Raw genomic sequence first — 27,664 nt, forward strand, 5'->3', positions numbered from 1 at the left:
ACTTTGCTAGTTTGAAGTATGTAGGCTTCTGATACACTGTCATTCATGATTTTTTTTTTTTTTTCTGCACACAGTATCCTCAGTGGGATTTTCCTACATCTGTGTGTACTAGGTCTGGCTGGGATGGAGTTAATTCTCTTCATGGCAGCTCGTATGATGCTGTGTTTTGGATTTGTGACCAAAACAATGCTGCTATATAGAATATAGACTCTTTTTATTGCTGGGCAGCATTTGTACAACATCAAGGCTGCCTCTGTTTCTCCTGCTACTCAACCAGTGAATAGATCAGGGGTGCACAAGAGGTGGGGAGGGGATACAAGCAGATACAGCCCAAGCTGTCCAAAGCAATATTCCATGCCATATAACAGCATGTTCAGCAATGCAGTGGAGAGGAATGCAGTTTAGGTGGGCCAGTTGTCTTTTGCCTCAGGAACAGGCTGGGCATCATTCTGTGGGAGGTAGCAAGGGATTGCCTTTGAGTCACTTATCTTTTGTCTTCTTTCTTATTCCACTTCTTTCCTTGTAAGTTACCAACCCATGAGTTTTCCTGTGTTTGCTCTTACTTTTCTGTTCTGTGGATGTGCAGTGCTCAGCTGCCATGTGGGTTTAACCCACAACTTTGTCTGGTGGCCAAGCCAAAAGAATCCATACCTTCCTGGGAAATTACCTGCTCACAAACACCACAAGGAAGTTGCCTAACAGAGACAGGAGCTACAAGCATCAAGGTTAAAGATGCTGTGTTTCACTTGCAGCCATTTAACCCCTGATGTGATGGTGTAAAGTAAGAATGAAATAGAAAACAAGTGACCCCGTATGTTAATACATGAAATAAAGTGACCACGAGGGGGTACCAGAGGTGTAAAACCACGGATGGCTCAGCAGGTCACCTCTAACCAGCAGCTGGATATAAGGCAGCAGGAAAAACACTTTCATCCTGTTGTGCCTTTGGAACCATGTGTGTGAGCCTTAACTCATCCCTTCTTACCCCACAGAGCAGGCTTTGGCAACAGCAGCCAGGCTGGAGAGGCAATACCTGGGCCTATGTGCTCTTGTTAACCAGCAGGGATGCATGGAATATCAGCAAGGGGAAAATTTCCATGTGTGCATAAAAACTGGGATTTAATGACAATCACCAATAAGGCAACATAAAATAAATCAGCTCTGAGAACTTTTTATGGGAACAAGTTATGGTGTGGATGCAGATTACACACGTCCTGTTCTGCTATTGCCAAAGTTTAATTTTTGTCACTAATGCATTTTGCTAGCAGAGCTTAGAGGTCATGTCCCTAAGGATATGACACCATTTGTGTTAGCAGAGCCTGGCTTTCTCTTCACATAATAGTCATCTTGGACTGAGTACTATTAGAGGACAAGTGAAAGTGAGACTGGGGGAGGGGGGAAGAGGAGGGGGTGTGTTATGTGACTGTACATCCATCTTCATCACTGGAGGGTCATGAAAGGATTGCTGTGTGTTAACAAGCAACACAGCTCCAAGCACTCAGGTCCCAGACACTGCAGCAGAGGGATCTTTTCAAGGTGAGCAGACTGGCCTAATGCAGAATGTCTCCAGCCAGGGAGATTTATGAAAATCTACTTTATACTGGCAGCAGAAGGCCTGACAAGACAGTGCTCTCCCCAGAGAAGTTAGACTGACTATTTCATCTCCCTAGAGAGCTTTACTGCTTTCCTCCAGCAGACCACTTCATGCAAGGTCTTACTCTGCCCACATAACTCCAAATCAATGGCATTAACTACCTCCTCCACAAACACACACTGCTTGTTTATGTGCTCTAAGATTTCTGAAATTCAGACACTCGGTCCGGGAAGGTAACTTAAGTACACTGCCTTTTAAGAGCCCTTAAGAAGTGTTACAGGGTCAGGGGTGGGGGGCACACGACAAACACTGGGGTTTAGAGAGAGCTCAGGCCACATAAAATTACCCCATAAAATCATCAGCAAGTGCCCTGAGACCTGGAGAGTGCACAGATCTGTGTGACACCCCGAGCTACCATCTGCACCACGGATTTATTTTTCTGTCGTTTGATCTTACCCTGCAAGTAATGAACAGCGCAGCCGTGGCTGCTCCCTCTGCGGCGAGGAGACTCTGCTGGCACACCCTGTGCTCCAGGCCCATGACCAGCCTGCTTGTAGCTCCAAACAATATGTTCCTTCACACAATAATGAGCAAACTGCCAGCCCTGCTCTCTCCCCTTCTTCGGAAATAACCCACACCTCACTGTGAAACACTGAAACCATGAGGCTCCTTGGCTTGGTGACACACTGAGGCGAATGTCTCCCCTTGTCCAGCTTGCAAGTGATATCTTGGCAACTATTTTTCCTGCACTTGATAATACTTACAATTGCAGAGTGATTCAGCATGACTCAGTGTCAGCAGCAGAGGCCAGGATTTGCAGTGAATTCTTACCAAAGCCAGGACAGGAGATGCTTGGGTCACAAAGTAACTGCAAGCAGGTTTTGTTTGGGGCCTTTCTTTGGAGAGTTGATGTAAGAAAAGGTGCCGTAAATAATGTGCTTGGCTTTTTATAAAACAGATGCCCCATTAAAGGCAAGCATGCTTTAACTTGGTAGAGGCTTGTGGAAGAAGGCAGCAAACAACAATATCATTTTGCATGTTTTTCATGGTAAATTTTTCATGCCTCAAATTGAAAGACTTAAAACAGAGCCGAAATCCTGTCCCTACAAGGAAGCAAAACATCATCATCAGAGTAGCTGCTATCTCTGTGGTTTCCTAATTGCATGTTTCTGCTTTACTGGTTTCCTGAGGTGGGTGATGGAAATACAGAGATGAGAAATAAGAACCACTGGCTTATGAGCTTGATCAAAGCTACAAAAGTGATTCCACATTCCTGAATTCAATGAATTTTCAATACTATGCCCTTGGAAACAGAAGAGGTTTGGGTTGGGGAGAGAACAAAGAAGGACTTTCACAGAAATATTTCTGCCAAATAAAGACCACGGTGGGAAGAATGACACAAATTGCAGGGTGCAGTTGGAGAATCTGTTCACAGCTGGAAGCTTGTCCTTCCTCTGGTGGAAAAAGTCAGTGTAACATCTCTGCATCCTGAGGTTGTACAATTTTCAGAAGACAACACCTGGGTTTCTCTCACTTGGCACCACACTGGTGTCTAATTTAGGCAAAATTTTCATTGATTTAAAAGACCCTGACATATGCTTGTAGATCATTCCCAAGCAGCTGCAAAGCCAGATGCTTCTCAGAAATTTTGGGTTGCTTGTTTTTCTGTGAAAGAAAGACTGCAGTAGCCTGGCAGAGACTCGTCCTTCACAAGTGATAAAGTGATAGTTTACTTAGAAATAGGGAGGAAAAAAGGGAATATTTTTCCAAATTCACTAGGTGCTAGGATCTAGGCTAATTCACTAGGTAAGACAGCATCTATCAATTAAGCATGGTTAATTACAGGTTCCTAAGAAGCTCTCAGAAATGATACCCCTAATTGCTGAAAGCAAGTCACAGACTGAATTATAGCACTGTTAGTACAAGCCTCAGCCAAATAGCAGAGCTACCTGGAGTGAATGGCGACACAGAAAATGCAAAGTGCTCAGATGTTAAATTCAGTTTCAGCTCCTGGACCAGAATATTTTATTTATGATGATGGCATTTTCCTCTCCACAAAGAACAGGGGTAGTAATGTCAGATTCAGACAAAGATAAAACCATCAGCCATTATGAAGGACTTAGATGTAATTTTCTTGAAATTATGTAGTTAAACATCCTTTAACATTTGTGTTCTCCCTCCCTTTTTCCTTCTTTGTCTGTTTCTTTTTAATTTTTATTTCTCTTCATTTTCCCTGCACTGTTCTCTGCAAGGTTCCAGTTTCCACCCTTTCTCAATTTCCTTCCATAACACGACATAGCCAACATTGAAAATGGCATTTTAGCTCCTGTTTCAAAGATACTGGCAGGGTCAAGAGGATTCACACTTCCAAAAACCTTTCTATCAAACTGTCTGTACGTTCAGGTGCTATGCATAAGACATTTTACCAGCACTGCTATACTGCTTTATGGCAGACAAGTTCCCATTATCTTGGATGCCACATGAAGTACATGCATATTCTACATATAGTAGATTAAAACAGAGAATTGCAATAGATTTCCACCTCAAGATGCTGCATACTGTCCACCCCCACTGCATTGTAACAGAAAGGCTCAATCCCAATCCCACGGCAGAGTTGCAGATGGCTTGAACCCAACTCACCCAAACACTTGTGTAGATAAATGTGCTCCTGAAACTGAGCTTAGACACTGTCTAATCCCAGTAAATTGTGTTAGGTGACCTCATTAAAACTCAAGTTCATTTTAACCAGATAACATGCATTAAAATACAATTTGAGCCACAAAGACCTGGGCTTTAAAATCTTACCTAACATATTGTTCTCGAAAAGTACCTACTTTATACTTTAGACTAGACATGACCATCCACTTCGATGGGTTAAACTGATTTATTTTTCAGTAATGTTGCTTCAATTGAGTTAACAAGCTCAAAAGCTCCCAACACTCATTAAGTTGCAGGCTAAGGCACATTATCTGGCTGTGCCTGGACACGCACGGGGAGAGGACCCCAAGTTCCAACCTGACGGGCCGGGTGCCCTCTGTGAACGAGGTGCCCTTTCCCCCCGTGCCCACCGCAGCACCGGGGGCAGCGTTCCCCGCCCGCCGCCCGCCCTGCGGCGGACTTCCAGCGCCGGACCCTCGGCCAGCCCGGGCCCCGCCGGCCCGGGGGTACCGCAGCGCGTCCCCGGAGACCGCGCTGCAGCAGCGGGGCGCGGACCGCCCCGGGCGGACACGGCGTCTCCGCCGTCCCTCCGAACGCCACCGCAAGCGCCCTCAGCGCCACCGCAAGCGCCCTCAGCGCCACCGCCCCGAGCGCTCCGGACGGGGATCGCCGCTCCGCAGGCAGCGCGCATCCCTCGGCCCGGCCCCGGCGCTCCCCGCCTGCCCCCCTCACGCCCCCGCCGCCGCCGCCCTTCCTCCCCGGGGCTCCCCGGCCCGCCCAGGCTCCTCCTCCTCCTTTCTCTCAGCGCACCCTCCCTCCCTTCCTCACGCCCTCCCTGCCTCCCGCCGCCGGCGCCCGCAGCCCCCGGCCGGACTTCGCTTTCGCTCCTCCATCTGCCCTGGGCGCTGCCGCGGCCCCCGCCCTGCCCGCCGTGTCCGGCCGTGCCGGGCAGCCCGGGGCGCGGGGCGCGGGGCGATGAGCCGGGCGGCGCGGAGCGCAGCGGCAGCGGCAGCCGCGGTGTAGGGCTCCTTTGCCGGGCGGGACCGGGACCGTCCCACGGCGGCTCCTCGGGGCGCGGGGAGAGCCCCGGGGCCGGAGGGGTGGTGTCTCCCCGGAGCCGGGGAGCGGCGGTGGCGGCCGGCGGGACGGGGGGGGCGCCCCCCGATGTGTGACATGATCGACTCGCAGTCCGCCGAGAAGATCAGCAGGATGAAAAAGTTGCGGAGAACTTTATCGGAGAGCTTCGGCCGAATAGGTGAGTCCTGGGCCCGGGCCCCGCTGGCGCTGCCCGGCACCCGGGGGTCCCGGCAGGGAGGGCACGGGGGGCGGTGGGCTCAGCGCTGCCAGGCTGGGAACACCCGTGATGACGCCGTCCGCGAAAAACGTTTCTTGGGAAGAAAGCTTGGGAAAGAAACAACTCCGGTAGCCCCAGCAGTGCTGCATGGGTCTGTGATGGAGTTAGCCCAAAATCGGCTGGGAGGAACAAACTGTAAATGAGAGTTGGCTCACGTGCCCCCGCTGCCGAAGAGAAACCTCAGCAGAAAGCAGTCGGTTATTTTCATTTTGTTGCAGGTCTGCTAATTTATTTTTGGTACGGCCTGCAGGTTGTTTTTGGTTTTTAGTTGAGGTGTGAGATGCTGAAGCAGGTACTAGCGGCCCAGTGATTTAGGGGGCCAGACAAAAGAAGTCTATCTGTCATCTGCTGTCAAGTCTTGTCGCTCTGTCACTGACATAAAGCATCCTGAGGTAGCGTCATCTGAACGCCCGTGCCAAGCGCGTTACCTCCCAGTGCCACCACACCGTGTTTGGTTTTGACACCAGTTTATTTTGCAGTTGAATTTGTTATTGAGAACAATGCCAGAGAGTTCTGGTCTGCTTGGACTGGTCTTTCTCTCTGTCTTTGGCACACTATGTTGCTTAATTCACTGTTTAAAGATTAATTCCCACTGACACCATCAAGACGCAGCTGAGCAGGGAGAGGAGGTACCTCAGGGGAGGTGTGAAGGATCCCCGAGTTGGCGGGACAGAGCAGCTGGAGGAAGTGCTGTGACACACGAGAGCAGATGCAGCACCCCTGTGCTTGCAGACCTTCTCCATGGGCCCTTCCACAGTCCTTACCGTACATCGTCCATTTGGGAGGGCTTCCCTTCCAGCCGGTCTGGCTGGCGGACAGGGTCAGCTTGCAGAGCTGCTTTGTCCCGGTGAGAGGGTGTGAAGTGCCCGTGCCCAGCCAGGAGCTGTGGCCTCTGGTTCTCCCCCAGTAACCCTACCTAGGATCTGTGCCGGCACACTTGGGCATTTCCATTTTTCACCTGCTGTGTATGCATCAAGCACTGCAAGCTTTTAAGAGGATGATTGTCTTTGAAATCAGGTATTTTTATTGTCCTACTCCAGGATGAAAAAGACTGAGAAAAGCTTATTCTTACTTGTAAACCAGAGAGTTTCAAAGAGAAATGCAAAGTTACAGTTGTAAAGCAAGTATCAAGTCACAGTTACAAATCCTTCTGTCCCCATTTGAAAACAGCTTTCACCTATCATCAGTCTTAAACTTGTAAAATTCATTGAACTTTTTTTGATCAGTAGAAAAAGAAATGAAGCAGTCAGGTGTTTGGTCTGTTATGTGTCTCTGTGCATTTATAAACACAGAGAGACACTCTTGCACAGAGCTGTGAAAAGGTTTTACTAATGGTGGAAGTCATTAACAAAGAAAATGTTTTGAATGAGGATGCTGCTTTGTTGTAACAGTGACAGTCCTGTTAATGCCTTCTAGGGATCAGGGCCTCTCTGGCTGGTAATTTCTGCATGTTTTATTTGGCTCGGTTGGGTGATCATCTCTTCTTGTCATTTTGCACAAATTAAACAAGCTTTTAGTTTCCTTGGGAGCTCTGGCCTGGTTTTAGACACACGGATATTTATGTCTGAAAGCTCCTCCAGTTCTGTGTGTTTGTGTGCAGAAGTGTAGGAGTGTGGTCTGGTGGGTTGGTTTGTTTGTTTGCTGGTGGTTATTTTGTGGTTAAAACACAGCTGCTACCAGCAAGTTTGTTCCATCTTCAGATGCTCAAATATATTGATCATCATTCTGGTAACTGCACTTTGAGCAAAAAAACTTCTAATATATCTGTGTGAGGTTTGAAGATAGTCCACTCCCTGATACCAGAGCCACAGATAAGCCCAAGCAAAGAAATTCTAAGCTTGCATACCAGGAAATCCTTGGTTAAAACATGTGCTGTACTTAACTCTTATATTGAAGTGAAGGAGAGAAAACAAAAACCTCATTGGAAAAAGACTTTCTGGGTATTTGACATTTGGGTTTTAAAGCTCTTTTTGTAAGTGCTGGTTGCTTGTTATGGTTAGCAAATTACAAATTAAATATGCATTTAGTTTTTAACTTTTTCAGTCATCTCTTCAGTTGTGATTTGTCATAAATAATAAATTCCTGACAGTGGTAAAGGCCAGGCTGGATGGGGCTTTGAGTAACTTGGTCTAATAGAAGTTGTCCCTGCCCATAACACGAGAGTTGGGATGATCTTTAAGGTCTCCTCCAATCCAAACCATTCAGTGATTCTACAAAAGAGTATATAACAGAGATATATTAACTTTTTCTGTTCTGCTAATTATTCAATGTTGGTGTTTTTGCAGGTTTAAGTACACAGCATAGTATCATAAGCATAGTCATATAAATGATGTGAGAGTACTATGGTTTGAATCAAATGATTAGTGAGTCAAACCTTCGTGTGTTGCAGTGGGAAAGATCTGATGATAATTCTGGAAATGATAAAGCACTGTTACACCTTCCCCCACTGTTGGCAGTATTCTGTCTACCAAATGCAATTCTCTCAGTACTGCAAGACCCCAGACTTTGGTACCAGATTTGGATACCCAAGTTTATGTTAGCCTCTTGGATAAGAGTGGTGGAAATGTATCTTGATTGTTGTTGGCAGGGAGCTTTTTTTTGTTAGAGCTTGCAGGTTAACACTCAATAGACTGCATTTCAGACCCACTTTTCCCCACCAAAAAATTCTCTCAATTTGAGAAGCTGTAGCTGCAATTAATTTATGATTTTTTTTTACAGAGCACTAAAGTATGTTAGGTAACATTTGAAGCTATTTCCTCACAATCTCTAGACAGTGCAGTTATTCCTGGGGCACAGCAGAGGCCCAAAAGGTACCAACTGCAGCCTCAGGAAGACTTGACCCATTTTCTTTACTCTGAACTGATGCTTTGCATCCACTGGCTTTCCTGGAAGAGGATGATGAAGATCTGGCTCATCAAACAAAACTGGGCTCAGTCCTGTACTCTTAGAGTAACTAATATTGACAATATTTATTTTGCTGAGATGAAAATTGTGATGTGTGAAATTGCCCACTCAGTCAGCCTTTTCCTGAGCATTCACTTTGTTCCATTATGTGCAAATCTGGCAGAGGATGATACAGTGCTGTGGTGTGCTGGGGGAAATGTGTGTGGTCTGTGGTGCTACAGGGTGGCTCTTTGCTGCAGAAATTGTGTGCTTCCAGCTCTAGAGAAATGAGCCATCTTTGTAGCTTAGGTACCCTTTCTCCTGGCAGAAGTTTTCTGGTGTTTCAGGGAGGGTCCCTCTTAAAAGTTATCTTACCATTAAGAACTTTTATTGCTAAGAATCTGAAAAAAAATACATAATTCTTTTCATTTTTAAGTTTTTGTCAGCCTATTCATTTTTATATGAACATCCATATTAGTTTAAAAAAATTGTTTCCTTGCTCACAGACTGTGTCGACCATACAAGTGAACACATCATAACTACATGTTAAGCAACTTTTAGAGATTCAGTTGACTCACTGTTTAATTTAGGATTTAAACCTTTATTAGGTTTGCTTCTTAGTTTTGCCCTTTGATAGTTCTGTAATTAAATTATTAGTGAATAATTTAATAAAAGCATTAGTCATCTCTTAATTATGTGAAGAGTTCTTAGCTATGCATTTGTTGAAGATCATATAGCACCAGAATCACATTTGAGATCACTTCAGCTCATGCCATTTAACTTCTGTTTTCTTATGAGTTTCTTTAGTCAAAAACTTACACCAGATTACAAAAAAAAAAAAAATGGAAGGAAGAAAGAAAGAAAGAGAGAGAGAGAGAGAGAAAACATTGCTGAGATTTATCACAGTGTGCTGAAAGCAATCTGTGGCCTTTCTGAGCATCCCTGGGCTTTGTTACTAGCTCCTCACTGATACAAAGGTTATCTCCACTGATCTCCTCTGATGTACCTCCACATAGCTCACATACCTGAGATAATGAGAACTTCATTTGTAAACAGTTTATTTTTTTCTGAAGTTCAGCAGATTTTTTTTTTTAACAGTTTGAATAGGAAAAGATTGCATCAAGGAGAAAAAGGCATTTTTAATATGGTTTGTTCTATGAAATATCCTGCTTTGGTGTCTTCTTTGGGAGATGCTATGTAGTGAATTGGTTGAGACTGATATTATTATTAAACAGAATCTCATTAAATGGGTGGCCAGAACTCTCATACTCTTTTTGTGGTTTTTAAAAGCCCTCCTTTAGTCAAAGATAGAAGCTAAAGATAAGCCAAATACATGCAATGGATCACATATTGCCATTTCTTCTTGTTGTTACACTGTGAATTTCCTTTTGCTGTCTGTTTGGCTATTCCTGTAGTGTTCTGGTCATGTAAAAATCTTGTGTTTTGGTAAGGGAGAAAATCTTGTCAGCACAGCTTAAGGTGTGTCATTTACTAATTTATAGCTTGTATGTCATTGTGACCTGAATGGCAGTTGGGAAGATTAGAAGTGTGTTCTTAAAAAGTGTTCCACAGGTTGGGGGTTCTATCTCTCTTTCCTTCCCTCTCTTTCCTTCCCTCTCTTTCCTTCCCTCTCTTTCCTTCCCTCTCTTTCCTTACTCAGTTCTGAGTACTTGGGGTTGACAGTCTGAAAATGTTTTGATCACTCTTCAAAACCATAAAAATAGATTTAACTATCAAAATGTACAATGTGTGCCTCAGATCTCCTCAGCAAAATACCAGGGTTTGTTTCATTGTTTTTATCACTGAGCACGGAATCTGGATGAGTAACTGCAAAGCAGTGATCTTCAGAGGTTTGAGGGAAGCCACGTTTCATGTTCTAAAGAAATGGGAGTTTAAAAGCAAAGGAAGGCTGGACATTCCCTGCTTTTCTGTACAAAGATAACTGGGATTTGTGCCTTGCTGCCCCTGGTGGAGATTCTGGAGGTGCAGCCCCATTTGCACAGGTGGCACCACCTCTGATACAGCTTCTACAGTTTTGGCATTGCTTTTGTTTGTTTGTTGTGGGGTTTTTGTTGGCTTTTATTTTATTATTTTATTATTTTATTTCATTTGGTTTTTATTTTAGCTGTGGATTTTGCTTGTTTTTTTGTTTGTTTGTTTGTTTGGGGGATTTTCAGGTGGGTTTTTTTTTTTTGTGTGTGTGTGTTTTGATGGGGTTTTATTCTGGTTGTTTTTGTTTTTGAAGCTGGTAACTCTGTTGCTCCTGAAGACAAGGTTGGAAAAATGTTTAGAAATCACTAGTGATTTGAAGGCAGCAGGAGCATCTAAAAGAGAAAAAGAACAACTGGAGTCCAGATCCTCAACCATGCTAGATTCTTAAATATTTATCTCCTGCAGAAATATGCAGGAGTGTTAAGAAACATTATGCTGCTTAAATGATGAGGAGGGACCCTTCTGGTGCAGCACTGCATGAGCTGCATGGCTGTTCAGATGACCTCCCTCAAACTGAAAACCTCCATGGTTTAAGCTGAAAAGAAGCAGTGCCATCACCAATGCAATGGTTTATCTAATTTTACCTCTTCAAGAGAGGGAAACAAAGAGCACTTTCAGGTCACGGCGTGCAGCACACAGAGTACAGTCCCTCGTGGGTCTGGTTGAGAAAAGGAACCAGTCTTGTACCTGTGGACTGGCACAGTTCAGTGCAGATTTGGAAAAAGTAATTTTATTCATATTTCAATAAAGAAATCCAGTATGCTAAAGGAAAACTTTCCATCAGCTTAATCTTTGCTACAGCTGCAGAACTATTCATGTCTTCGTTTTCTTACCTGTTCACATATTTTCTGCACTGTTTTTCTCTCCTGTGTTTGTTGATTTATTGCTTGTTAACAGTGTAAGAAAGAAATCTCTTCTGCTTTAGTGCAAGCCATACTAAAAATTAAAAAAAAAAAAAAAGGAAAAAAGGCATGTTAGAATGCATACTATTTCATAAAGAGTTAGTACTTGAAAAACTGAATACATGGTTAGCTGTTTGTTATACTTTTCCTTTTTGAAGTTCAGTCAAGCTCTCCATAAAGGGTTTTCACACTCACTAAGAATTAAAATAAAAACCCAAACCCACCCTTACAAACTCTTATTTTCTTTAACCTGAAAGGATTTTTTTCATAAATATGTAAATTTTCTTGGAAACTCTCTGTGCTGTTCTACATTCCATTTACAGATTCAGATTTTGAGTGTAAAATTGTTATTCATGCCAGCCTGTTCTTTCCTATTATAATAGGAAAATAATGCCCTGGGTTTTTTTTTTATTTTCTAGTGGTTTGTGTTTATTGAAATGCAGTATAGATAATAATTTGTTTTTTCTTTTTATTTTAAAGCCTTGAAGAAGGAAGATAGCAGCTTTGATGAGGTAGGTTAAATGTCTTTGTATCTTACATAGTCCAGGTATGCCTTTAATATGTCTCACTGGTGCTAGAAGAAACCCACCGATAGTAGTGTTATGATGTACATGTGAATTAATACATGCATATTGCTCAAACATATTTTAATTTTCTGAATAACTACCAGAACAATGTGTTAGTCAAAGGGTCTGCATGGAACACTTGGTTTTTTTTTTTTTTTTTGAATGTTACACAGCTGGATGTTTTAAGAAAAGTGACCATTTAAAACTGTTCAGTGCTGAGAAATGTTGCAGGCAGGGAAAATACTTTATAGAACTTTGCCTATGATAATTCCTGTAACTGTAGGCCTGTCTGTAACAGGCAGACAAAAAACATCCCTCCTGAGAGAATACCTTATGTAAAGTGCTGCTGCACTGGCTTCTTGCTGAGTATGTCAGCTGAGAGTGATGCTTATTATTCAATTAAAAAGAAACCCAACCCAACAGCACAAAAGCAACATCTAGTCTATTGGTAAAGCTGATCCTTGATTATTCAGGCTAATCAGTTTGGGGTCTTGACCTGTCTGTGATATGATTTGTGAGTTAACTTGTAAAATATGCTGCTCATGATTTGTGCTTGAGAGTTCCAGGTCAGTGCAAGTCATCCCACAGAGCAAGTTTATGCAGGAAGAGGTGCAGGCCTTGCTGAGATGACTGGTGAAATTGTAGTCAATGCTTGCCTTGTACTGCCACCATAGCTGGAAGGAAATGGAAGTATTTTCATGTGTTGATGTTGTGCTTCTGGCATTTCTTCTTCATTGCCTGCTGTAAGCTTAAATCCTTGGCTGAATGGAGCGAGATAGCTGTTGTGTAATGCCAGATTCTAGAATAAATAAATGATGATGTAATGTCCTGTATTCTGGATCAAATCAGACTCCATCTCTTTCTAAACAGATCACACTGATGCTCAAATACAGCAGTAACCATATAAATATTTCGTGATTTTCTGACATGCATTGCAGAAGCTGTAACTCACTTTGCCCCCTCTCAGTTCTGCAGTGAAGGTCATGGTGTTGGGCTCTCTTCTTTTCAGGAACTCTGCTGCATTGTGCAGTGGTCCTGACTGTTTGGTCCTGACTATTTCATTTCTCTTGTAACTCTCATGGAACTTGATTCCGCCCTAAAAGATACGCCTGTGTAAATACGTGCAGATATGTGCTTAGTAAACTCTGAATTCTTGTTTTACAAATCTGGTCTGGTTCTGTTCAGTATTTTCTTCTGAAGGCTGCAGTGGTATATCTGTGCTATAACCTGCTCAGTAAGTAGTAATACCTTGTATTAAATTTGACTCAGAATTTAGAAGGATCTATTAAAAAGCACTGTCATAGGAAGATGGCAGTTCTTCTGTCCCCTTCCCTTCCCCAGGATTGTTTATCTGCAGGTTGCATTTATTTTCTTTAAACCTCGTTTTCTGCTTTAACAGGAGACAACTTGAGCAAATTTTTGTTTAAACTCAAGGGGGTTGGGGGAGAGATAATCTATGTTTTTGATGGAATCTGACAGAGTGTTACAATGAGCTTCTGCAGAGGCAGTAAGGGACATCTAGTGGGAAGGGTGCACAAAAGAATTTTTTTCCATTTCCTGTAAATATGGAAGAGCCTGATGAGACATTTGCATCAACTGGTTCCATAGTTTTAGCTGTCATTTCTTAGAAGAAAGAAAAGTGTGTTGAGATTTTATGTTGTCCTTATTATCTCTTCAAATTCTACACAGTTCTTGGTGATTTTCTAGCCTAAAGTGTGAATCAGAGAATGAGCTGTACCAGGTACCACTTAATTCCTTTCTTTTCAAACATCCTGCAGATCAGAAGATGAAACAGACTTTGGTAACAATAATGTACCTGATTTAATAACACCTGCTTCTGAGGAAGACAGAATCTGTGAGCAGGAGTGGGTGCACATATTGGTCTTAGGAGGCCATCCTGAAAAACACTACTAAGAACATTTGATATTAAAAAAAGCAGTCTAGTCTTCTGGCTTGTGTATGTAGTGTTGCTATAACAGGGATACAGTTATGAAGGAAGTTAAGATGACAATAAGTGGGAATATCAGATAAGGATAGAAGAGAGAGGGAAGTACTTTTCCAAGCTATCCAAAGCTCTCAGCTTTGTGCCTCCTGCTACAAAAATGAAATAGTCAACTATTGAAACAGAAATTTCATTTAATAACCAGCACATTCTCCTTGTATGGTTAGTGAAAAGATGCTCTTTAATGTTGCTGACAGATGCTGTGTCTCTTCTCAGCCTGTGTTTCCCCTTTCCTGAAGGGAGGTTGACCTGTGAAGCAGTGCTTGAACAAGGAGCAATGAGCTTGCAGAGGGACTTTATGCTCTTGGCAGGTAGAGGTGGAGGACTTGTGTTTTAGCCTTTCAAGTAGTGCCCAGAACACCAGGAGCAGAAGCTGGCTAGCAGGGACCTGAAATCTCTGATGGAGGAGAAGGTGGCGTGAAGAGGAAGATGACCCTTCTAAAGCTGCAAGGTCTGCATTTGCAGCTGGATAGGGTGTCACTTTATTCTGAGTATTGTAGGTGCCACATGAGGCGCTTACGTGTTTGTATCTCAGGAACTGAGGGCAATAAATTGAGCACTTCAGTGGCTCTTAATTCTACCTGCTTTAACTGCTTGCAGTAGCTGAAAAATGTACAACACTGCAGGAAGTTGTCTGTCTTTGAAGAGAAACCACTAAAAATGAAGATGTCAGACATGATAGGCAAGTGTACCACATAATTGCTTTCTGTCAGTTATGAAATTAATCTCTCCAGTAAATTAGGACCAAAAGAATCATGGGCAGTGAATCCTGTGATTAGGTTATGTGTTAGAAAATACTTTTATTTGTAGAATTGTTTCAGGGATCTTATTGCTGTGTTTAGTCCTACCCATAAGGTGAGAGCACAACAATAGTGTGAAGGAGTAGTGTAAGATTTCTCACTTTTTAATACCTGCTCTTGTGTTGCTTTGATTAATTTTTAAATGAAAAAAACCCAGTTTTCTGTAAATGATGCCAGCCTTTGCTTTGGTCCAGGAGAGAACACTGAATTAATCCATTTAATGGATTTAGTGGTAGCCTGCTCACCTTCCTAAGATGTTGTGACATCCTCCAGAGACTCATATGAGTAAAGGAGTGGATACAGACCACTTCTACAGTCTTTCATTTAAAGCAGTGACCGTGTGGTTTTGTTTTTTTCCTTTTTAACCTTTAGCCTCTTCCTTTTTGTCATACCGGTCACATTGTGGGAACTGAAACATAGTGTCAGTGCGTGCTGAAATCAGTGGGGAGGTTCTCAGTGTTTTCAGTGGTTTGTGGGTTGGTTTCCTCTGTCGAGGAGTATCATGGGAGAGGGGGGGCTGTTCTTGCCTCTTTTCAGATTTTTGAGTAAGGCACCTTCTCCTTGTGTCCTAAAATGTGCCTTATGTATTCTCTGAAAATGGCAAACTGTGAACCACCCTCCCCCTGCAAAGTGGCTGCCCTGTGTTTCAACCTAAGTTTTACACTCTGAGTGTAGGCTCTGGCAGAGTTAGCATCTGTTTTGTTGTTTTAGGTGAAGCTCTGATTATCTACACTGAATATCATGATAGAAAATGAACACCTCTGAGGAGCAGCACTACATGAAAAAAGCAGTCTAGAAACAAATAAGTGTTCCTTGAGTGAACATTTTGTTTGTGCTTCAGTAGTTTGTCACAGTTTAGATTAATAATTTCCAACTCTGAAGGATTGCTTTGATGTATTTGGACCACTGGTGTAACAGGTCCACTCCGCCTTATAATGATGGAACCAATTTATTTCTCATTACAATGTGATCAAGGCCAATAACAAGTGGCTGAATTGTAGCATATTTTTGGAATAACAGCCAGTGTTGATGTTGTGACTAAGGCTGGTGGTAACCTACTCCTTTGATTAGCTGCTTGCTGTTATGATTTATTTCTAAATTATTGTCAGCAGTCTCAAGCTGTTGGTTGTTGTCCTTCTGTTGTTGGTTTCTCTGAGCGCTTAAATCATGTTTTAAGACCTTTAGTCATATGTGTGCACACTAAATAAGTTAATATCAGTGTCACAATGAAATCAAAAGAAAATAATCTTCAGAGTCAAAATAAACATGAATTTTGTTGATTTATGCTTCTTATAGTGAATTTAATTGCTATTGTTTAGCTGTATTTTAATGTTGATATCAAGATATCAGTAAAAGGCCATCTTTAAGGCCTTTTTAAGGCCATCCTTCTTAGGAAATTGGGGTACTGTGATTGTGCCTGCTGCATGTGTAATGCAGACTGACTTCACCCAGTGACTTTGAAGCTGGCTGACACTAGATGCCTGGATGCTTGCTGGGGAAGCATTTGAGCTGGCTGAGGGGTAGAGATAAGAATCTCCTCTGATGGAAAAGCTGAAATGCAAGTTCTTGTGAGCGTATGAGAATGCAGTTGGAGGTGTTATGAATACTCTGACTTCAGCAAAATCCTTAATACTCATCTACTCCTTACTACATGTAGAGTCTCAAAATCTGAGGAAGCCAAATTTCATTTATTTCACTCATGGAACAACTTCTGTGTGTTTGAAGTGGAAGTGTGTGAAAGGGGAGGGAGTTCTGCCAAGTTACTTCTTGATTCTGTAATGTGCTTGCTCTCACAGTCTCTCTCACCCCAAATAAAAAGGCTACTCCCTCTGTGGGATGTTGGCATGAAAAATGTCTTGGTTTAAAGGACACCCATCTCTGAACCAGAATTTTTGCATAGAGATTATTTTGACTTTGAACAGTTAAAGGAAAGGGTGTAGCTGGAAAAAAGTAAAGCTTTGTAAAGCACGAACAAGAGGCATTTGAATGCCACAATGCAGGTGGCACATAATACACTAAATAACTTCTGCAGGTTTTACTATTTTATTTCTAGTTAGCAGCTTGAGAGAGAAGTGACAGAAGATAAAAAACCTTAAAACTGAATTTGGAAAAAAAAATGCCAGAAATATAGGTGTCAAAGCATTTTCTAAATAATACCAGGGAACTGGGTCAGAAAAACTTCTTCTGGTAGTTAGGTTGCTTTGCCAAATGTATACAAAAGTGGTTCAAGTGTCTGGAAAAATGTGTTTGTTCAGATGCATTGTCACAGAACAAATGAGAGGAAACATAATTCCAGGCAGAAGACAACTCAGTATTGGAAGCTGCTGCTTTTGAAGTGTTACTTGATGCATGACACAGGCAAATATTTTTTGGTGACAAGAAGGAGGTAAAGGCTTGATAATGTAATCTGATGCAGGAGGACCACCCTCTTGGGTTAGACAGGTCTTTGTGTGTCTGATAAAGATCTTTCCAGACTGCCACCCTTGGGAGGGAAGATGGGTGGGGATGATGTTGTCTCCTGAGCCTGTACATGACAGAGATTTCCCAGGAGATGGTTTGTGTTCCTACAGCTCCTAATTCTATGTCTTCTTTTCCCCAGTACTGTTCTCCTACACTTCTGAGGATCTGGTGTTGGTCCAGTGGCTTCCTAGCAGCAGATGGCTTAGACATCAGCTTGCCCAACACATTTACTGGTCTCTGCATCTCTTTGAGGCCATTCCAACAGAATAGGAATCCAAATTTTGTCTTAGCTCTTAGGACTGGTGTGTGATGCTAATGTGTGTGCATCTGTAGCAGAACAGTGCCAGCATTTCAGGTCTTAGAAAGTTGTTCTTATCTGCTTTAAGGGAAAGATTGTTTTCTCTAGATTCATAATATTATTAGCAACTGTGCTTCAGGTGAGTCTGAGAACGAAGGGCATCAATGGGAGAGAGCAAATATTGCTATTCTGCTAAAGCTTCTTACTGCATCAGCTGTGGGACAGATGTGCTCTCTGTGGGACAGAAGGGACATTGTTCTGTAAAACCCCTGGTTTGTGAAACTTCCAGTGGCTTAAAAATGCCCAACTCTTGGGCAGCCTTGCACAATTTCTCGGAGAATTTCTAATATTTATATGGTGATCAGGGATTCCTGTCACTTCCCTGTGCTAGGTTGCACATGGAAATAAATCAGGTTCTGGAAGGTGTGAGACACTTCAGAAACAGATCTAGGTGACCACAATGCAAGCTGGTAGGTAACTGAGAAGTGGCAGGAAAAATGTGGCAAGAAAAACTGACCCTGAAATATCTGCTTTGTTTTGCCAATTTCAAGGCTTTGAAGCAAAACCTGAGACCATGTGGAAGGTTTTGAGATTTACTTGGCAGTGACTCTACCCATTCAGTACAGGAATTTTTCTTAATGTTGGGGGACAGACCTGGCCTTCAGGAGATGAAAGTTTGAGAACCCTCTTTTGTAGCTGAGGAAGAGCTTTAATCTTGGCACATCCCTTAAATCTGTGGAGTGGCAGTGGTTTGAATTTTTGCCTCAGCCATCAATGTGTTCTGTTGTGTGTTCTTTGCCTGTTGGCTTTGGTGGAAGTGCATCCTGTTACCTTTTAGAAAGCGTGTAGTGTTTTCATGGCATAAGAAAGCGGTTAAGTCAAGTGTGAACCTGCTTACCCTCCCTTTCCTCTGCCTTTTCTTCTGCAGAAACTGGATGGAAGAAGGGCTCTTGTGACTAGTTAATATGCCTGTGTCTTTTGCTTAACTTTTCTTTGAAAATGGATGGAGCAAAGGAGCAGAACTTGGTCCGAATCCATGTCTGCAGCGGTGGCTGGTGAGGATTTGGCCAAAATGATGACATATAGCTCTGTTGTGATCTGCAGGCAAGTGTTTTAGCTATCAGAGAAACACTGCAAAATGAAGATGAATTTCCAGGCCTACTTCTCTCACTTGTATTTTGGGATGTTTCTGCTCGTCAGATGAGAGAGTGTATGCATTCCAGGAATGTGGATTCTGAATGTAAGCTGTTATTATTTTGATCAAATATGCTTACTTGTAAATCCTGCTGTTTATTTTCTTGGGACGTACAGGATATAGTAATTTATTGAAAGATTAAATTGAGTAACAAAGCACAATATGCTAAATGTAGGATCCATACCTTCTTGTTCTTGGCCTTGTGGGAAATCTCCTGAATGTGAGGCAAGAAATAATCATGCCACTTCCTTGATTGGTCTGTCTCTTCCATCTACTTTGTACTGAGACTTTATTGCTTTTGTTCTTTTTTTCCTTCCAAGCCACACTACAAACAGACATATGACTATATCTAAACCTTTTTCTCATGAAGGGATCTAAATGAAAATTATCAGTCCACATTTTAACTTTCCTGAGAAATTCTGCATGTATGCTGCCTCATCTGCTGTGTGTCACAATATTGCTGACAGCCATATATTTGCAGGATCTCATCCACAGTAATCAAAGTTCTAAGTCAATTGACATCTCTTGTTAATTATTTGGAAGGGATAAGAAAAAAGAGATTACAGGCTTATTCAAACAAAATGGATTTTATGTACACACAGCAATGTCATTTTGATGATATTAAGGCTTAAAGAAATTGGTAGTGCCTTACACCTCTTGTTCTATATATTCTGGAATTTACCTTTTTCCCCTTCCAGCAAACTTTTCTACTTCTAAGCCAGTTGAGTCAGAGTCCTGCTAGTACTTCTTATGTTCATTTCAGGTATGGAAATTCTCCTTATCAGGTTTAAAAATTCAAACTTGAATATTACAGGTTATTTAAATATGAAATATTGGCAGTAATTGAATAAGTAAAAATAAGTGTGAATGCTGCTGAAAACAATGATAAATGATGGAAGCAAGACTGCTGAGAGAAGACATAATGCATTATAACCAATTCTAAGTAATAACTGGAATTGATTGTGTTTTGGGCCCTTTGAGGTTATTATTTCACTTGAATTAAGTTTTTCGATGGAATCCACATGTTCATCTTCTTAAGTTTTGAGAAATAAAAACATTACTTGCTTTGGAAATGTTCACTGATGTGCCAACCCAGGAAATCCAGTGGCTTACAATATGTTCCTTATTGCCATGTACTCAGCAGGGCTTTTCTTTGCACGTGAACTTCTTTGATAGCTCATGTGTACAAAAAGGTGTTTCTCCATGCATAGGTGTTTGAGGCACTGTGCTGTTTCTTTTAGGGAGGGTAAACTTCTTGTTGCCAGTGGATTATTGTTGTACACAATCACACTCAGCACTATTTTTTAAAAAGGATCTTTACCTTCCTTTTTCTCCACTGAAGTGCACATTGAGACTCAGGCACGGTGATCCTGAAGCTGCACCTGAGGATGGCTTCGTGCTGTTCTTGGACTTGTTTTCTGTTGTCTGTCTTGAAAATTCAACACTGAAGGAATTTCTCTGAGGTCACTTGCTGTGATCTGTTAGGTCAGATATGCCCTTCAGCTTTGAGATCTGGAAGACTTTTCATTATGCCAAGTATGTTGTAAGAAGTAGTGCAGGGGATGCATATTTTGGCTTATTTTTCTTAAATACGGTTTCAGATGAAGAATTCTTCCTCTCTATATTGTTAGAAGGAGAACATGTTGAAATTTGTAGAGAGCTTAATCATTAATTATTTTTATCTTTGTCTCTCCATTAACAGTTATTTTTACTTTCTGACTGAGAACCACGATCTGTTTCTGACAGAGGAACAGTCTCTGTTTCTGACAGAGAAACAAGATCTTCACTTGTTACTTTTTTGAGAAGTTGTTCTAATAATTTTGGTTGTTTCTTTTTTTTTTTTTTTTTGGAAAACTGCTTTTGCAGACATCTATCCCATCCTTCTATGGGATCAGTATGTCCATCCTTTTCTTTATCTTTTGTAACTGGTGGTCCCCTTATAACAATTTCTGGTTTCATTGTAGTTATTTCCTTTTAATCAGTATGGTGACAAAAGCTGCATCACAGTTCAAGCACTGTGCACTTGGCTGTTGGTTACTCGGGCACAGATATGCTTCTTTGATTTCCTCTTTTTGCTTTCCTGTTTGTGCCTCTTTTCATTTATAGCTTAGTCTCAGTGTAGTTACCTACATTCACTGTACTTACTCCTTTATGCTGTTTGTCCTGTTCTTAAGCTGGTGTTGTCACCTTGTCCATGGTGACCAGGATGTTCTGAAGTCCTTGCCAGATGTTGAGTCAGCTGCAGGGAAGCCCAGCCAGGGTGGGAGCTCCTGTCCTGAGTGGAGTGGGCAGGGAAGGAGGGAGCACCTGTGGGCTGCTGAAGGCTTCTGGCGCTGGCAGACACTGCCGGGAGCCATGCAAAGTGTGGGTCAGTAGCTCTCATTTATTTATTGGCCTTCTAAACAGACAGATTTATTAAATGATCTCAAACCTGCTCTCCTTTGTCCATGCCAATTACTGATGCAGTTTTGCAGTTAAAAAAATAGCAATCCATGTTTGCTCAGAAAAAGGTTTTTTAGCTTATCCATGCAAAGAATGATGCCAGTTGCGTTTTTCAAATTCATTATCATTCTTACCATGTCCTGGCTTGTGGGAAGTCTCTCATGACTGCAGGTTTGCTTGGTTTGGAGAGAAAAAAGATTTTTTCTTTAAAAAAATAAAGAAAAAAGCAGTGATTATTTATTTTAGCTTTTCATGCACAGAGAGGAACCAGATACAAACAGGATGTTTGTTAGAGGCATCTCCTGATGACCTTGGAGAGGCACAGAATTCCAGAAACTAGAGGACAGCATCTGGAGAAATACTTGAGAGGTTGTTTTTCCCCCCCCCCCACTTGTTTAGTTAGTTATTACTCTGGTATGGCTCATTTAAATGTGATTTGTCTGGCCGTCATCAAATCACGACAGAAGCTCAGAAAAGATGAAGGGAAATGCCTAATTTGCTTGCCCTTGAAAAAGATATGCTGTAGGACTTCAGGACTTTTTTCTGTTCAAATCAGTAAGAAAATGGTATTTTTATCTTTGAAAGTAAATTTGCAGTATCTAAGCAGTTATGAGTTAGACTGCATATATTTTTTTATATCTTAAGAACAGTTTTTTTTCAGTGGTGTGGAGGGAATGCTTAGTCATGCATTTTATATGGACATAGACAATAGGCTCAAACTGTGTGATGATATTCAACAACACAAAACTGTGATATTCAATAAAATGTTTCTTCAAAAGTAAAAAAAAAGTTATGTAAGAAAATTCTATCATACTTGAACAAATACTGTCATGGGACACAAGAATCCTTTTCCTAAAGTTCTGTCTTGTGCACTAATTTCTACAGTGTTTTAACTGGGATGCTCTGGTAGGTTTATTCCCAGCACTAATTATTTCATTCACCCACAGGTGGGGCAGAAATGATGTAGACTTTCAAAGTGATGTTTCATTTTGGGGTTGTCAGTTAAGCTTCAGAGGGGACACCAGTGTGAAGCCAGTCCCCTGGGACTCAGCAGAGCTCAGGAGCATATTTAATACTCACTGCTGAGGAGGTGATTTCAAGAGGCCTCTGGGGTTCAGTGGTGATGCAAGACTTCAGAGCAGATATTCTGCTGTGAGTGGATCCTTATCTTGGAAGCCTATGTGAATTGGGTTTACTTTATTGTTAAGTTTTGGGAGAGTGCCATGGCTATCTTCCTTGTTCAGTTTCTATTGCTTGTGAGAATCAGAAGGTCTCTTGGAGAGAAAGGTGAAAAATTGAAAATTTAATTCTTTTTCTTTGTGACAAAGAACATAGATGGAATATGAGATATTCAGTTGGAATGTATTAGTTTTAATCTGAGTTTGCATCTTAGCCTTCTTCAAGATTTCAAATAATTAATCAGGAAGAAATTGGATTAAACTGCCAACATCCACAACACCACCATTTTGTCTCAGGACCACGTAACTTGCACTCATGGTGTGTCACTAATGGTGTGAGCCACAGTGTGAGAGACAACAACACCCAGAATGAACCCCGTGTCACTCACCACGGCCTTTAGCTGGGCACAGGATGGAATTTTGCCTGGAGTTCCAAAAGAGGCTCAGTCTCCAAGTTCAGACCACACTGTTCATTAAAACCTATTATGCTGGGAACTGACCAGCTTTGCAGAAAAGATCCTGGGGGTCCTGGTGGACATGAAGTTGAATGTGAGTTTGCAAGGTGCCCTTGCTGTGAAGGTGGGTGCTGGTATCCTGGGGTGCACTGGGAGGAGTGCTGCCAACAGGTAAGAGGAGGTGCTCCTTTCCTTCCACATGGTGCTGGTGAGGCCACACCTGCTGTACAGGTACTTCTGGGCTCCTCAGTGCAAGAGAGACATGGAGAAGAGCCACTAAGTGATTAAGGGACTGAAGCATCTCCTGTGAGGAATGAAGAGAAATGGGACTGTTCAGCCTGGAGAAGAGAAAGAGCAGTGGGAGATCTTAGCAATGAAGGGAGGATGTAGAGAAGACAAAGTCAGGCTCTTCTCAGTGGTGCCACGTGACAGGACCAGGGGCATGAACTGAGACAGGAAACTGAAAACCTCTGAACATCAGGAAACACATTTTTACTGTGAGAGTGACCTAGGAGAAAGAGAAATTTCTCATTAAGGTTGTGGAATCACCATCTGTGGAGAGCCATCTGCACAACCTGCCTGTCCTGTGCACTGTGATTTAGGTGGCCCTGCTTGAGCAGATGGGTTGGACCAGATGACCTGCAGAGGAGCCTTCCAATCTCCACCATTCTGTGACTCAGGAACTTTTTTACAGGCTGCTTTCTTTCTGCATTTTTGGCAGCTTTTTGTGTTGCTTGTGTCACATGCAGTTTATTTATTGTTTGTTTTTCCATATGTGATCACCTATAACATTCTAATTGTTTCTGTAAGGAGAAGTGTTTTGCTTCATCTGTGATTCCATATGGCACATTGCAAATAACTGAGGTCCAGTACTGTAAAGACTGTAAGAGATACTGTTTCAAACCACTTATTAAATCTTAGAAGAAATATAATTGTGAAGATTCTCTAGAAACATCTGTAATAAAATATTTGTTTAGGAACTCCTTCCTATCCACTGCTCATCTGCCAAAGACTCCCCTGGAATAGTCCTTTCTTTCCTTCCCCCAATCCCAACACTCCAGAGCAAGCAACACAAAGCTTATTGCTGAGGTTTGAATTTTTTTCCTCTTACAGGAATCTGTAGTTTTACCTCTTATCAAGTGTTTCCATGAGGAATTACAAAAAAAGGGGACTCTTGTGCTGCTTGTTTTTATTAACATGAGTAAGATGTATATTTAAGCTTCTCTTCTGCCTGCTCTTCCATGAGGTCAGTTTCAAAAACAAGAGGCTCTGAGGGAATAACCTATCCATGGAAATCACCTCTATTTATGAACCTTTAAAAGAACCACATGCTTTCAACAGAAATAAAGTATCTTTTGCCTGGAATTATCCCTTTGTAGTAAAGTCAGTAATTTTGAGGGTCCAGATTGATTTATCTGGAAAGAGGAAACATTTGCTGCCAAAAGCATCAGAGCAAAAATAAGTTTTGTCAAATAAAGGGAATTCTGCACCATGTCTTGAGTATTCCCTTTGTAAAGGACACTGGGAAGGCTGAAGTGAAAAGTGAAGAACTTTTTTCTGGTTAGCAGTGGGTCTAGGCAGTAGGGTGGGAAGGGAGATTTTTTTTTTAATGTGTTGTTCTTCCTCCATAAACCTAGGGAAAGGGGGGATATCCCATCACACTTACTGCTGCTGTGTGCGCTTTTTGGCCTTGGTTTTCACATTTACTTCTTCCTTAGATGTGTTTCTAACTTTATATGGAGTTGTGTGGATCAAATGCAGGGTATTTGAAGCCTCTCAATTCTTGATCTGAAGTGTGGCCTTTAAGCGCTTCTTATGGTGAATTGCTCTGCTTATAGACTTGTTCCTGAAATGTTTCCAGTTCTGCAATTGGCATTAGCATTAAGAAATATCCTGTGGAAAAAAAAAAGCTGGGGAACCAGAGTCTAGCCAGAATTACTCATTGCATTGTACCAGCTGTCAACAGGACTCCCAGTTGTAATTTTGGCTTTAACACTTTGTGGTCTAATGCTTGATTTCTAGGAAAGGGTCTGTGAGTTGATGATGGTAGGGCTGTATTCCAAATTTGAAAGGCTGTGTTGTACCTGTAAGTTCTTTGCTTTTGCATAAAGCTGCTGTCAACATCAACAAAGCTCAGCTGAACCACCTCTACTTTTGAAAGAGTAGCATACCTTTATTTTGTTTGTCTGCCTAAGACTAGTGCATGATCTCATATTTTACTATTTTAGTCCTTTCTTTTTTTCAGTTTACCCTTTAAGAGGTGAACTGCCTTAGATTAGCTTGCATTTTAGGAATTGCTGTCGTTTTGTAATAGCAGGATGACATGCACCTTGCAAACTGGTTCAGCTCTGTCCTGAGCCCAAACTTCTTCAGTAAAATAGTTCAAAAGATTGTGCTCATTGTGCTAGTAAAAGGTACCCTTAGGGTCCTGCTTGAGCAAGGTGGGGGATGCTTTAAAACTGGGCTATAATTAAGAGTGCAGTAAAACAGATTTATTATTCATTTAAGTTTATAAGAGAAGGGAGTAAATTATGTTCACTCTTGCTGCACAGTTTTGGAAAAGAAAAATATGCATTAATAAACAATATGTCTGTAATTAATTAATGATCCCCTGGAGATGGTTTTCTCCCAAACCAGTTAATTAGTGTGTAAAATAGTGAAAAATTAATCCCAAAACTCATCATGAAAAATCAGCTATGGGTTAGTGAATTATGGTCATTAACGCAGTTTTTTTTCTGTTTGTTTGTTTTTTTTTGTTTTTTTTTTTTTTGGTCTTAATGACCAAAATTAACAACCAAGACAAATAGGAAACAAAGCACCAACGCTGAGGTGCATTTTGACAATTCTAATTATTGTCCTGTGCCACTAAAAGCTCTCTCTAGAATTAATGTGAGCTATAAACTTATTGTGTACTCTAGATTTCAAAATGAATATTGATTAATATTTTGGTTTTTATTACTTAGGAAGAATTGGGCAGGGCCTAAATATTAGAGCCCTCAAATTCATCATTCCCTATGTTTTCTGTTATCCTTCTTTAATCTTCTGCTGTGTCTATTGTTTTTCTCCCTTTCCAGATAGAGTGATAAATCTCTTGAATTTGATCATAAAACCACATTTCAAAAACCTGCTGTTCTGGTAACCTAGATGGGGTCAGCTTTTTAAGTACCTTTTAAGAAGTAGGTTACCATGCATTTCTCAGTTGGATTCATATCGTTTGTTACTGATTCCTAAATTCTTAGTGAAGCTTTTGCAAAGCATGAAGTGCTCTGTGCTTTGAGAGATTCACTGGCTTGCAGGGAAACACATAAACTTGTCAAAAATGTGCATACTCGTAGAATCAAAGCCTTAATTTGTGAAATGATACTTAATAAGAAAAATGGGCAGGAGGTAGTAATTTTTCTTGTTGAAAACAATGGTTACTGCTCAGGTAAATGTTAGCAGCCTTGACTGATTGCTGACAAGAAGTGCAGAAGTGATTAACATGACAATCTACAAATCATGTCATAAATTTTTTTGTCCCTTGCAGCAACAACAGGTATATAAACTGGTCTTACAGGTTTAGTTTAGCTCTTTTGGAAGAAAAAAAGTGTGCTACAAAAAACTTGGGAGAGAAGAATCAAAATTCTTCCATACTTAAGTTTTCTTTACAAAGTCTCTAATGCTGCTTCAACCTGATACCTATTTCTTTTATGTTATTAAAGTGAAGCTTTGATGCATGCATAGGTTTCTCCCATCATTTTTCTCCCCCACTACTCAGTCCTTTTATGTTATGCTTTAATATGAACAGATTAATTCTTCTTTAGGCTTCTTCTAAGAAAATGAGTTTTCCAACTTGGGCTGCATTTATCTTTGACTATATATAACTTAAAAACTTGGCTGGTTTTAAAGAAGTGTATGTTCAAGAAGTAGCAAAGGATATTAGAAATATCCATAGTGACTTTCAACCTCTTAAGGCAATAAACACAAATCTGCTTGCAAGTATAAGGGGAAATTTGGTATTTATTCTGAGGCTATACAAAGCAGTTGTATCCAAACATGAATGCTAGTACAGAATAAATTAATTTCTGTCTCTACGCAATATATTCAAACTACAGATATCCATGTCAGGCAGGCTGGGTCTTGCTCATTGAATCCTGTCTTTATTTGTTGTATCTAGTATAAACTTTACCATCTTTACTTGATATAAATGATTTCCCTCATGCTAACCAGAGGGATTTGAGAGAGGAAGCTAGCAGCTATGTTGGTGTGTGTTCTCAGCTTCTCTAGATGATAGACATGCTGCCCTGCTCCTTCTCTGATTTTAAATTGACACTTTGAAGGACTTGGGGAGGTGATAGAAAAGGGAGTCAAGGATGTTTCTTCCTTTGCATGCCTTTACAGGAGGTGTCACTGTTTACTTTGCTCTCTCTTCTGTAGTCTTTCAAGGTGCCCCCTGGAATCCTTCTTGGAAAGGCTTTGCTCAAGCTGGACAACTCAAGCAGGGCAGTTATGGGACAGCTGTGTTGTAAGGAGAAAGCAAATAGAGTATGATTGTGAAGCCTGGAAAAGACCACCAAGGAGAATTATGACAGATACACAAAACTATGTGTGATGTGGACAAGTTGAGTAAAAAAAGAACTAAGCAGACAGAGGGAAGTTTTCTGTGGAGAGCTCCACTGAACTGACCCCATTGCCTCATGTTGCTGTCTCTGCCTTCCTGCAGAAAAGGGGCTTCAGGACTGGTGAAAGCCTTGGCAGGGCTTGGGGTGGGGGTGAGTTTTTCCCCAAGCTGTGGAACAGTGAAACGTGTCTGGGGGCAACAGAGTGCATGTTGGAGGAGGGGACAAATGGAAAACATCTGGAGGTGACTCTCACTGGAAGGGTATGTGCTCTCCCTCAACAGAAA

At 41.5% G+C, this 27,664-nt stretch overlaps 1 protein-coding gene and 1 pseudogene across 4 annotated transcripts in view; both read left to right on the forward strand.

Annotated features, from left to right (window-relative positions):
* The first annotated feature begins 5,230 nt into the window (after positions 1-5,230).
* CDK14 (cyclin dependent kinase 14) overlaps positions 5,231-27,664 on the forward strand; it is a 342,320-nt gene continuing 319,886 nt past the window's right edge. Inside the window, exons 1-2 of one of the 4 annotated variants that reach the window (XM_050971254.1) lie at positions 5,231-5,507; positions 11,864-11,895. In XM_050971254.1, the coding sequence (XP_050827211.1) occupies positions 5,417-5,507; positions 11,864-11,895 (123 nt within the window). In that variant the 5' untranslated portion in view covers positions 5,231-5,416. The remainder of the gene's footprint in view (positions 5,508-11,863; positions 11,896-27,664) is intronic. The other 3 variants (XM_050971253.1, XM_050971252.1, XM_009085938.4) reach the window with 3 other exon arrangements.
* Positions 18,509-27,664, forward strand: part of LOC103813012 (pre-mRNA-processing factor 6-like) — a 50,489-nt pseudogene continuing 41,333 nt past the window's right edge.

This window comes from Serinus canaria, chromosome 2, assembly GCF_022539315.1.
Source record: "Serinus canaria isolate serCan28SL12 chromosome 2, serCan2020, whole genome shotgun sequence".
In the NCBI taxonomy this organism is placed as follows: domain Eukaryota; kingdom Metazoa; phylum Chordata; class Aves; order Passeriformes; family Fringillidae; genus Serinus; species Serinus canaria.